Genomic DNA, 13,906 nt, shown 5'->3' on the forward strand with positions numbered 1-13,906 from the left:
AACAGGAGCCACTACATGCAACTTTGTGTTTTAATTTAGTAAAATGTTTTGTTTTGTGCTTTACAAAAATACATTTTTATTTTTTAATTACTTTGTTTTAGTATAATGTGCAATGTATACAAATTGTTTCACAAAAAATTTTAATATGTGAAAAAACGCTTTATGGGGGTTGCAGTTTCCCTCTCATTAATGATGAATTATATTTTTGTTTTTTTTACAATATTGCAAAAATCCCAATAATTAGAAAATAAGATGCAAAAATGGCCTTCGTGTTGTACTTTGAACACCACTGCTCTAAATGCAAGGCAGCACAAGGTAGTAAAAAAAAAAATCCTCCCACATTGTGTCAACAATAAATTGTCAACGTGAGTGATGCTTTGAGTCGCTATGGTAACCTAATATACGTAATTCCCTCCCACCCTCTCTCTCTCTCTCTCTCTCTCTCTCTCTCTCTCTCTCTCTCTCTCTCTCTCTCTCTCTCTCTCTCTCTCTCTCTCTCTCTCTCTCTCAATCTCTCACTCTCTCTCCCTCCCTCTCAAGCCCTCATCAAATCTCTTTAGGCTACTTTGCTCACAGCCAGCATAGCGTCGACTCCAAGATGGCGAAAGCACGCCTGGTTTGTCTCCTGACTCTCCTCTCAACTCACTGTAAGTACCAAAAACCCTTCAAACCCACCGGAATGCTCACATTGTGCCCCTTGTCTCCCCGCAACAACATTGACGTTACGTACAATTGACTTCTCCTGCTTCTACTTGGTCGCCGTAACGGTGTGCCATTTTTTTTAAAGGCTTCAAAAACTCACACCGGACGGACAGCGAACTGGCAAAGTGTGAATTAGTGTTCAAAAAAGATGTAAATACAGTCGCCATTTTAACTTTTTTGCTGCAAGAGCGGCTTTTTAAAGCGGCTTTGGTCCAGTTTATCAAAGCTGTCGTTTTCAGTGACCCGTGGGAAAAGTTTGTGAAGTTGAGAGGACGACGTGTGAATTAAAGATGGTTTCGGGACGTGCCGTTAACTATTCATCGTGTTGGACGTAGTGATGCGAGATAACGGTTTGTCCTAAGGCGGAATAAACGCAAGCTGACCGCGGGAGGAGCTTGTCCGGCCCCCCTCTCCTCTCCCCTGTCTTCTCGCCTCTTTGTGGAGCTTTTCAAACTACATCGGACACGATCAGGCCCGTTATAGCCGTTTTATCAGCGGCATTGATGCGCACACACCTGTGGAGTCGAGCTGTTACATTTTTTACATTCACGCAAGTCACCATTTCCAAATACGACCTTAGAAATGCAGAGTGATAGTACCGAATTACACTCCTTCCAGAATCCACTTGTTGCTGCGTCATGCAGTCTTTGAAGGTTGTTATTAAATAGGTCATTACAACCATAGGCGCCGATCTACATTTCTGCCAGTGGGTGCTCGGTGTGTGTGTGTGTGTATTAGTGTTGTCAGGATACCGGTACCAAAAGTACTTTTCGGTACTTTTCTAAATAAAGGGGACCACAAAAAATGTCATTATTGGCTTTATTTTAACAAAAAAAATCTTAGGGTACGGCAGCACGGTGTAACAGGGGTTGGTGCATGTGCCTCACACTACGAAGGTCCTGAGTTCAATCCAGGGCTCGGGATTTTTCTGTGTGGAGTTTGCATGTTCTCCCCGTGACTGCGTGGGTTCCCTCCGGGTACTCCGGCTTCCTCCCACCTCCAAAGACATGCACCTGGGGATAGGTTGATTGGCAACACTAAATTGGCCCTAGTGTGTGAATGTGAGTGTGAATGTTGTCTGTCTATCTGTGTTGGCCCTGCGATGAGGTGGCGACTTGTCCAGGGTGTACCCCGTCTTCCGCCCGAATGCAGCGCCCCCCCGCGACCCTGAAAGGGACAAGCGGTAGAAAATGGATGGATGGATCTTAGGGTACATTAAACATATGTTTCTTATTGCAATTTTGTCTTTAAATAAAGTAGTGAACATACTAGACAACTTGTCTTTTAGTAGTAAACAAACAAAAGCTCCTAATTTTGTCTGATGACGTATGCAGTAACATATTGTGTCATTTTCCATTCTATTAGTTTGTCAAGATTATTAAGGACACGTGGTAGAAAATGAATTATTAATCTACTTGTTCATTTACTGTTAATATCTGGTTATTTTCTGTTTCAACATGTTCTATCTTAACCTGACTCTCGCCAGACCCTTGTAGTTTGCTGAGCTCCACACAAAGGTGTGGGCTCGAAGGAATTGCAAACTCCTTCAAGATAGCAAAAAATAATGAACCAATCAGGATCGCCGGGCGGGATTTCATAGATGTGTTATAGCGCCGAAGCGACTGTTTGATTCAAACAACAATGGCGGCACTCAACCATTGCTGCGTCGTGTGCTGTCATTGATTCTGCTTTTGCAACTGTTTTGTCAAATCTATCCAATATTAATTATTTTAAAGATGAGCAGGGAACGGTTTTTGAAGGCATTTATTGGTGGCAAGGATGTTTTGGCTCTTCTTCCGACCGGGTTTGGATTTCCCAGCGTCACGGGTTGATTTGGTTGTGAGTGGTTGAAGTAGCACGTCATTCAAGATAGCGGACAAGTGGTTTATCCAATCACATACAATTAATTTTTTACAAGGCCCCGCCTTCTGAAATACATCTCACATTGAGAACTCCCAGATCCTTGTGTGGAGCTCAGCGAACTACAAGGCTCTGGCGAGAGTCATGTTAGTTCTATCTACACTTCTGTTAAAATGTAATAATCACTTATTCTTCTGTTGTTTGATACTTTACATTAGTTTTGGATGATACCACAAATTTGGGTATCAATCCGATACCAAGTAGTTACAGGATCATCGTGTTTAAAGTCAAGATGAGTGTATCATAAATTAATTATCGGGCACAATTAAATCTGGGATTAGGCTTTGTTAATTATAGAGTATATGATTTGGGACTTATTTATTATGTAAAACGGACCAAACTCGCCACAAAATTACCAACAACAAGATTGATTTTTCAAAAATCATATTAAAAGATCGAAAGTCGCCATCAATCCCACGTGGGTGCTCGACATTGGCATTCGGCGCCTATCTACAGTACAACTACACTTGTACTGTAGATTCTGCAACAAGTAGGTTTTGTGTGGCCTTAAACAAGATTTTGTTTGTGGCCCATGTTAGTGTTTAATATCACTTATTTATTATTATTATTATTAGTTGCAGTGGTGTGCCATCAGGGCCAGCAAGACCTTCTCGGCTGGCCTAACATCACCAAAAATCATGATCATAGTTAAAGATAAAAGTATTTTTTTATTTACTTTCCCTAAATATCTAAAATGCTCCTTCCAGCGCTGTTATTTTTAGGTTATAGAGTTTTTATCCAATCAAAATTCAGCTAGTTTATGTTGCCATGCTGTACCAAATTTGCCCGAAGCCTTCAGAATCAACAATGCTGGCGTCGGTGCACTGTAAGTGAACGGAGACATACAGTGATAGACAGTTGCAATAGCCAATCAGATCACGAGTTGTTGTCAGTAAGGCCTTCTAAATGGCCTAAGGCAGATATATATTGTGATGTTATGACTTAGGTAACATAAGAACACCATTACCCAGCATGCCACCGTAGTGAAGAGCATGCGCAGTAGCAGCGTTTAGCCATGCCGGCAGCGGGATGTTTTTGATGAGCACCTTGTGGAGTAAACTTTAAGAACTCAGCCAACATGCCTCGTCTGCATCTTTTATGATTAGACAACACAACACATATATTTGCAAGGCCATTTTCAAGAAGGATAATTAAAGACTAACTACATCTTGTGAGACGATGTCGGTCAACCTCGGAAGCTCGAATGGGTTCTACAGATTGTGAGTTCAGATATTTTATTTTTTTTACTTTAATATGTTTTTTGCAATTTTAATTTTGACAGTACCACAAAAGATATGTTTTAATTGTTGATGCGGATTTATTGATTTTTAAATGCGCCAGAAAATAACCCGTTATGTACACTGTTGGTGGTGATTCAATGCCCAGTAGTGCGTAAATGTGTTTATGTATAGTATTTATCCAGCAATGGTCATGTGGTGACATAAATTATGGTATTTTGAGAGGTAATCATTGAAGTTGGACATCACTAAAGGCCTAGGTGGGAAACGCACGGCCCGCCACTGATTAGTAGATTCCTGAAGGGCTTTATACACAAGCTCAGTATGTTAACATGTACTAAAAAACAAATGATTGACTTAATTTGGTAATTTTTTAAAACACACATACTTTTGCAAGTTTCCCTTTACTTCATAGAGTAAAATAGCGATTAGCTAATTCATGTTGGATTATCATTAGTGGATGACAAAATATTATTATAATAACAATTAGTATTATTAGTGCGACTGCTGTGGGTTAAGCCTCCTCTGTCTTTAAAAAATAGTGTTGCCTCTGTTTTGAACTTTAATCAATGGTCCTTGAATGTACCACATTAATGTGGCGTGAGATGCCAAACTGTAACTGAAATGTAACTTTGTCTGATGCTGCCACAAGTAAATGTATTATATTTGTATCTTTCTTCTATCACATCATCCTGACTCCCAAATGATGACGCTGTGTGTGGATTAGGAATGTAACAATATGAAAATTAATGTCACTGTTATCGTGACCAAAATGATCACGGTTATCATTATTGTCACAGTATTGCTGAATGTGCTCAACAAGTACGTACTTATACACACACTAAAATCTTTTGACCAAGTTATTTTTTTTTTTTTTTAATAACTAAAATAAAAAGAAACACTGTTAGAAAACGTATTTGTCTGTTTTGTGTTTCTTAGGCTTTACTGATATTGTTTTAGTCTTAGTATTGTATCTGTTTTAACTGCTAAACTTTTATTGCTTTAAATATGGGTTTGTACTGTGGCATTTTAAAATGTATTTAAATGAAAAGTGCGCAACCAATAAAATCTATTGTTATTATTTTTTAGTTGTGACATCCTACTCTGTTCAGCGGTCCTTGAACGCACCGTAAAAACAACTTTGTCTCGTATTCCCCTGAGCACAATTCCTCTGTTCTAAGAGAACATAGTTTGTCGGTTCAATGTGCACAATTGACTAGCTTAGATAATCACACAGCAATGTGTTTCTATAAGTTTAGATTGGGGTATATGGTTTCTTAAGACGTTCATGTATCTTGTTTGTATGTTAGCATTTAAGATAGCTCGCTGGCGACAGTCTGTGAGGCTATCAAAGTGGAGTTATCAATCACAGTTTTTCGATAATTTGAATTTATGACCCGGCTCGGGGTCTTTCTATGTGGAGTTTGCATGTTCTCCCCGTGACTGCGTGGGTTCCCTCCGAGTAGTCTGGCTTCCTCCCACCTCCAAAGACATGCTTCTGGGGACAGGTGAATTGGCAGCACTAAAATTGGGATAGGCTCCGGCCCCAACTCTGTGTCCCTAAAAGGGACATGCGGTAGAAAACGGATGGATGGATAGTAAGCTAATTTGCTTTATCACCTATAACACGTTTGGATAGCTTCATTTAAGTTGTTTGCACACAGCTAAGTAGTTTTATGTCTTGCGTTTTGTTCCATTGCTTTACACAAAAGTGTAAGTGTTGAGTTGGTTTTCTTTAATAGAGTATGAGTAGTGTATTTCTTGACTTTGTCAATATCTAAAGGATGATATATAGTTAAAATCGACTTGTCTGCAGTAATAACTTCATATTTATGGTTTGGCATATTTTACACTCTGGTTTATATGTATCACACACATCTTGAGGCATGTGTGGATCAAAATAGCGATCAAAGTATATATAGACGGGGGCTGGTCAATATTGCTAAAAACTGTAGGGTTTTAAATATTGATATTTTTTTATGACCTATCGAAAATAAGAACCAGGACAAACATATTAGATATAAACATTTTTATTCAAAATGTAACCATGCTGGCAGCACGATGGTAGAGGGGTTAGTGCGTCTGCCTCACAATATGAAGGTCCTGGGTTCGATCCTGCGCTCGGGATCTTTCTGTGCGGAGTTTGCATGTTCTCCCCGTGACTGAGTGGTTCCCTCCGGGTACTCCGGCTTCCTCCCACCTCCAAAGACATGCACCTGGGGATAGGTTGATTGGCAACACTAAATTGGCCCTAGTGTGTGAATGTGAGTGTGAATGTTGTCTGTCTATCTGTGTTGGCCCTGCAATGAGGTGGCGACTTGTCCAGGGTGTACCCCGCCTTCCGCCCGATTGTAGCTGAGATAGGCTCCAGCACCCCCCGTGACCCCGAAAGGGATAAGCGGTAGAAAATGGATGGATGGATGGATGTAACCATCCTCTGATTATAATCACCACAGCTACAGTATTAAGGAAGAAAATAAAGGAAATGTCAACACAACCATGAAAAGCACTCAATCAACAATCAACACTTAACAATAACCTCTTAAAATGAAGGTGCAAAATAAGGTATATGGAAAAAATGCTTAATAAAGTGTAACACAATAGTGTAAAGTGTGAAAATATAAGCATAGAGAAACCCGAGAACTATTTTTGGAAAGTTTTGTGCCAGAAAGTTATGGCTATGCTCAGGTGAGCATGGCTATGTTGGTCCACATTGGTTTGACTACGGTCCGTATCCAAAAAATAAAAATAAAAATACCATACTCTCGAGGTAAGTTGTCCTGTTTTATCAACAATTTCTTTGCTCTCTGCAGAACTCACTTTTAGTTTCACTTCTCACTTAATGTAAAGAATCAACCATGAGACAACAATATGGTGCAACCAAACTTGATAGTTGATACTGTTACCTGATTGGCTGTTAGCATGTCACTGACACTGATCAGTGATCACTGGCTGCGTTCCTCAGTTACCACAGAGTGAGTTATTTTGTTCATGCAACCAACCTTGCTTCGCAACTTCCGGTTTATTCCGACATATTAAAAAAAATATATATCGAACGTTTTATCAAACGCATTTTTGATATCTATTATGTGTCTATCGTGATATATATTAATATTGTTTTATCGCTCAGCCCTAGTATAGACATGCACTAACTAAGCTCCTGTGATCATTCCTGTGTATGAAAAGCTTTTTCTTTATTATTCTTATTAAAAAAAATTTTCTCCTATTTTCCTTTCTCTTTTTCATTCAATACTTTAAATGTTTTCCCCCACGTAAACCTGTGACGGACATTTTTGGAGGGGGTCAGATAGCTGCTGAAGAATTAAGAATGTCTTTTGTCTTGCCTGAAAGAAGGGTGGGGGGCTTAGCCATGTGGTGCACTGGCTCTAAGCCAGTACTGCCTGAGTCTTTAGAAACAGTTTGAATCTGGCCAGATTGAAGCTTGACAAAGTCTGTGTCAGAAAATACTAATAGCCTCCAATAAGCCATGATCCTTCTAATTAATAAACAACACATATTTTTGGGATCACACTGCTCCAAATGTTGCTTTTACACAGCAAACATAACATATTTGTCTTGTTTCTGTGTTTGTCAGACGTGTTTGATATTTGCAATTCAATCTATAGATTTCTATCAATTTAATAGCTGCATTTTCAAAGTGAAGGCTAAAGTCAGTGTGACTGCACATAGCTGCAAAATATCATCACAGGCATCTGTCAACAGAGCAAAAGACACAGGCCATTGTTATTTTAAGTGCACGTTACAGCAGACTTTCCAATCTGACCTAATGGAATGCATTGGCATTTTGCATTGTTGGCTTACGTCTGAGCAGTTTCACTTAAATTACTCCAAAGAAAACTGGTGTATACCTTAAGAGGACTTCCTTTTTAACCCTGATTGCCAAGACTGTTGGGGAAATATGTGAGAGTTTGGAAGATGCTCAAAGTAAATTAGTATTTAGTAGGGTTGCCTTGATACCAGAATTTCCGTTGTCGATATAGATACCTATAAATTTCCATGATTCTTGATACTTGTTTGATACCACAATAAAAAAATAAATACAACTAAAACCATGTATTTTGAAATTCACAACTTTAATGAAAACTGTTGTACATATTTTAAATTACAATACTTTTGTAGCTGCTAAGAGGTAACTACATTCTACAACATTAAAAAAAGAACAGCATTGGCCTCCCAGTATCTCAAAACAACAAAACTGTGCTTATGAATATTATCATAAATAACAACAATAACCAACTAGTTCACATTCTAAAAAGAACATAGCGCGGAACCTTCAATACCTTCAATATTGTTTGTGACATTCTCTCAATATAGTGTGACCACATTATGTAATTTGTAATTAAATATACTAATATAATATATTTAAAGACAAGTCTGCGTTTTTATTCGTTATAGGAATCAACATTTAAGCCATTTCTCCTTAAGTTATGCCTTTTTTCAAAATGTTGCTGTTTTAAAAAATATATATATTATATTTCTAGAATGTGCCATGGGGGAGGCCACACTTTACCTTTCTGACAAAATAAGAGAAGCAGTGGTGTTCAAACTGTTGCCAAACAACAGAAGAGTGTCTGTCCCTGAGGCCTTGTTCACGATGCAGGTCAATTCCAATAGTTTTTCTCATATGTGACCTGTATTGGATTTTTTCATGTCAATGTAAACAGTGCAATTCCGATATTTTCAAATCCAACCTAAGCCTTTTTTGTATGTGGATATAAATCAGATGTGTCTCCGATGTGACTGCAGTCTGAATGATCAGGCCGCGTTCATCCGACCAGTACTATATGTATTCAAAAAGCGATAAGCATCATAATTATTCGCCAAAATAAAGGGTTGCAAAATAAATAGTTGACAAATGAGCCAAAAACAGGCCAAAATAATAGGTTTTATGAGCTCATGTCATAGTTCCACCACTCCTGTCTCTGAATACTCGCCCCGGCGCTCTTCAGGGCAGACGTCAAAGCAAGTGTCTCACAATCTGCGAGAGCCAAAAAGCTTCTATGTGCAATAATGCGGTTGAGAAAATGCAGATTTTTACATTTTTATTTTTAACCTTTATTTACCCAGGAAAGTCCCATTGAGATTGATTGTACACATTGCCACAAATGCGCCAGGCCTGAGACCTACTAGAATTGGAGCTACTGTATGTTTACTTCTGTAAACACTGCAACATGCAGACCCACATGTCTGCATGTGGGTCAGATTGCGTTCACATTAGACATTCCATTTGTGAACGACTTCATAAAAAGATTGGATTTGACAAAAAAACTCCCAATTGGACATGCTACCCTGCAGTGTGAACATAGCCTAAGCTGTGTTTTCTTAGCACTTAGCGATAAAAGTTGGTGTTGCACCTTGGGCTTGTGGTGGCGGATCTCTGTTCTCGCAAATGACGCAAGATACACCTCTTTCTCTTTTAATATGTACCTCTACATGCTAAATATAGCGACAAACTGACTAAAGTACATCACAGATCTTTTCTGCTAGGTCTTATTTTCTGGCAAACCAGGTGCGTCTTAGGTGTGTTGTGAAGCGGAGTTATGCCACACCTACAGTTATTGAGCAAATATAAACTTGGACTAATACAACATTGACTCTTGTGGGAAACATCAGCTCCGTTTTGCGTTTGGTGCAGACTTCACTGCTACAGCTACAGCGAAGGATCATAAACAATTTTTCGGTCAAATTGACACATTGCTTCCCTTTATCTTTGTTTTCACTCATTATTGTTAATTGTATCCAGTTGGAGCCACCTCTTTGCTTATGATAGCTTTATAAGCTTCCCAAACCCTACACATAATCGTGGTGTTCGTTGGAGGTTAATGGTTATCCATTACATCACACTCTTGAAACATTTGTCCAATTTGGAGCCAAGGGTAAGAGGTTTTATCATTGTTTGGCATGTGTGGTATAATCGTTTGGCGAGACAGAAGTTGATAGACCTAGAGATGACTGCTGATAGTCGCTCCCTTAGGAGCTGCATGTTGTAAGATGTTTCCTGACCCACCCAAAGCTTGGGAGCAAATGTTTGGAACACTGAATGGTACGTAACGGCCCCCAAGGGCAAGTCACATACAGTCTTGACATTTTACTGCAAAGACAGTAAATGGCCACGTGAGATTAGGAAAGTAGACAAACAGAAAGAAGTCCCTTGGTGTTTTGCATTTGTTTGTTACAAGTCAGGAGATATTCATATCAGAAACACTTGAGTGCCAATCGGCTCTGGCATATTGACATTTTGCTCTTGGCTCAGATGTCACAGCGAGGGAGGAATTTATGAATTTCTTTTGGCTTATGCTTAAAGAGTAGTCTTCACTCAAGTCAATATTTTTTTTACAAAACTGAACCATTGGTGACTGATCCTATAAATCCGCAAAGTTAGTAATTTAATATTTGGGCTCCAGGGTGAAGTCAAAACGGCACATTGCTGCTTACTCTGAAATTGCCTGAAACAGCTGAGCAGGAGTGGGTGGAGGTGTTTCAGGCAGTGATGCAGGCAGGCACAACCAGAAATACCCACAGTGTCCCTCCCAAACCTGAGAGTCCATGTTAGCGAAGGCAACATTCCAAACAGAAAACACATGAAGGGCCAAAGACTCCTCCACTATCTGTGCTAAAATCATAACCACCTGTTTGCTTGAGAGATAAAAGGCACCCATGTTTAGCTATCTGAGGTCATAGCAGAAAGCCGTGGAAGCTGCGAAGAAAGCTCAGAACTGTTGGTATTTGGAGGACATGTTTGCTGTGTAATGCTAAGGCAGTTTTCAGGATTTTAATCACTGTGAAGTACAACAGGCGTTGAAGTTGAAAAGCAAAAACATGAACACATTTTAATTTTTTTTATTTAGTCTTTTGGAAGACAATTTGCTCTCCTGCCATCTGACCTGTCTTTTCCCCCTTCAACAATTTCTTCTCCATCTGTGCTATTAGTCTCATTCCATACGGTTTCTATTGTAGTTATTTTGGTCCGTTACAGAGCCAATCACAGTAAATAGCCACGCAATCTGCTTGGCCTAAATGTGTTCATGTTCCAACAATTGCATGAGCCTTTACCTGTTTCAAATTTCAAGATCACCCCCATCAAAGAACCATAAACAACTACAAGAGACACCTATTTTTCATATGTGCTTAAATGGTTTTCAAACTTCGGCTTCAGCAATTATGTATGGGCTTATTGATGTTGTCATAGCAAATGAGCATTATGACGTTATTGCATGTAGCTAAATCTTGTACACGTTCTGGGTGTGGATTGATGAACTGGGGCGTTAAAGTATGCTACTCAGTCAGCTGTGGTTTCTTTTGTCATGATTCTGATTCGACAAAATGGGCCAGATGTTTTTATGTTATGTATTTTTGAAACTATCCACGATTCACGTTGTCTTTTAAAACCCATCAGTAAATATCACTGGTTAAGAATGATTTGGAATAATGACTCGAATAGCACACTTGAGCTTGTTTGTTTTAACACAATATTATTGTTCAATTCTTAGGCCCCTAGATCAACAAGATATTATCCAAGATTCCACTGCATGAGCTGCCCAAGCTCATTGCAGCACAAATGGCTTCCTGTTGGATGATGTTTATCTGTTCACAAGCTCCCTGGAGGGTGGAAGGGCAGTCATCCTGCTTGTGTGTCTACTGGATACTAACGGATCACATCAATAGGTCAAAAGAGGCCACCATTGATCAAACATTGGGATTCTATTGGTTAGTGAAATAATTAGCTGTTTCAGCCACGACAAGGCTGACACAATGAACATCACAAAGCTCAGCGACTCTTGCCCTCTTGCTTGAAGCTGAGCTCCCACTGACAGTCATAACCAGATCATTGCTCTGGATTCATCTTTTGTTTACCAGGCTGTATGAAAGGGGCAATTAGTGTCTAAAAATAGACCACAAGGCAGACCTATGATAAGCTCAGGTGTGAGTCACAAATTAATTCCAAACCACTGAGTCCACCTGGATGTTTTTATTACAGTTTAATCCGTGTATGTTGACAATCCGCATATATACTCATCAAGTCCCGATCTATTGTGTTCTGCTTCGCCAATAAAAGTCTAAGGTTGCAAACAGGAAATACAATTGCTTTTCCAACTCAAATTGAAGGAAGCAGAATTTAAAATCCATTAAATTCCAATTAATAATTTGGTGTATTACAGTCTTACAATATATTCCGTACATGAACCAGCGCCCTCCGCGACCCCGAAGGGAATAAGCGGTAGAAAATGGATGGATGGATGAATGTTTTACATATTTCATAGAAACATTATTACTATAAACCTCATATTGGCGTACAATTTTAATTAAAGTACATGTTTTTTGACAATTGATAATAAAATAAATTTTCTATAAAACAGATTTGATGTATAATAACTTGAAATGCTGTACAATGGTGAAGAAATACTCTTTCACAGAATGCTTTACTTTATCCAAGTATTCAAAGTGTAAGGAATATGTGTTTAGTGTTTGTAAAGCGTTTTAGTACTTTGTTAGCCAATCTTCCTGTTACCGGGCTATAAAGAATCAAATTAATTAAATTCCACTTACTTTAGCCACATTCTAATTAAAATACATTAAATTAAAATGTATTTGAAATTCCAGTAATTTTGCACAAGTCTGCTGTTCACTTCAAAATAAGAGCATGATGATATTAACCTGGATTGTACAAAAATTAACAAAAGATTAAAGATTGTTTGGAACTATGACGAAGGAGCAGTGAGGGATAATAAATAAATAAAGAGTTGCCTTGTTACAAGTTATTTTGTAAACAGACTATAACAAGCAATGTTTGGTGATACGTTAACTGAGACAGTATAATATATAAAATGTGAATCAAAAAGCGTGTACAGAAACCAAGGTACCCTTGAACTAAAAAGGGGAGCCTAAGTTGTTGTGGTCATACATGGTCAACTGTTTTGTAAATTTGTACATTTAGAAAAACGGTCTGTATATGTTGACGTGTTGCATTATTGTTAACTTCACCATTATTGGTAAACAGTGTGAAACGACAGCAGGATTGAAATAAATACTGTCAAGTTACACAGCATTAAAACAATGACTATCTGTTCAGTGCAATGCAAGCGGTCATCATATTGCAAGCTTTACTATCATTGTTTTCAAGACATCCAATGAAATGTACTTAAGAGTTCTATTTGATAAGAGTATTTAATATCATATAAAAACACAGTACCCAAAATAAAAATATGCACAAATGGAGAAAAAACGGCCATAGGTTCAGACATTTATTAGCAACCGTTCTCTTTATCGCCCTGGCAAAAGTCACAAGTAAATGTGCAAGCAATGGCTAGTGCCGTTCTTTTTTGTTTCGGTTATGTTGACACGATTGAGCCAACTTAAACGGTTCCACCGTATCATATTCTCATATGAGTTGTTAGTGATGATTAACTGTGTGTGATTCATTAAAATGCATATTTTGTTCCTACTGTACTGTTCCAACATTGAGGTATAACGAGGGTAACACTGCATCTAATTCACTCATTTTACCCAGAGCTCAAGTTCAGCTTGATCGCACTGCTGAGTAGAGAGATAATCAATAATTAAATTTTGGTTCGGATATGTCTGCTTGATGAAGTTTGAAACTTATTTAACAGTATTTCCAACGTAATGGAAATCAGACGTCAGTGTCTATTTGTGGGACAACGATGCACTGTGGAACACATGATGCAAGATATGGTGGACTGTGTTTCCCCTATCATTATATCACCCAACCCCAGGAAGGCGAAGGTAAATCTATTTGATATCAATTTTATGTGGGTGTTTGTGTTGGTTTTGTCGGGCTAATCAGACGAACACCACCCGCCCTCAGTCCCACCCTCAGTGACTGTGGGAAGACGCTGGAGTGTTTACATTTTGATACAGTGGGAACCTCTAAGGTGCTGATGATAGGACGCTGATTTGTTCGAACAATAAAACTCCATACTAAACATCCCTTTCTAAAGTTTTGTCCAAAAGTTAAAAAAATTCATATAAGTTATTATTTTCATGCTTTGTCCATCCTTTGTTTG

General features: G+C 38.6%; 1 protein-coding gene across 1 annotated transcript in view; it reads left to right on the forward strand.

Annotated features, from left to right (window-relative positions):
- Window positions 1-533: 533 nt before the first annotated feature.
- Window positions 534-13,906, forward strand: part of jam3b (junctional adhesion molecule 3b) — a 101,997-nt gene continuing 88,624 nt past the window's right edge. The window contains exon 1 of the mRNA XM_061963227.2: window positions 534-647. Coding sequence (XP_061819211.1) covers window positions 599-647 — 49 coding nt within the window. The 5' untranslated portion in view covers window positions 534-598. The remainder of the gene's footprint in view (window positions 648-13,906) is intronic.

Source organism: Nerophis lumbriciformis, linkage group LG09 (genome assembly GCF_033978685.3).
Source record: "Nerophis lumbriciformis linkage group LG09, RoL_Nlum_v2.1, whole genome shotgun sequence".
Classification (NCBI taxonomy): domain Eukaryota; kingdom Metazoa; phylum Chordata; class Actinopteri; order Syngnathiformes; family Syngnathidae; genus Nerophis; species Nerophis lumbriciformis.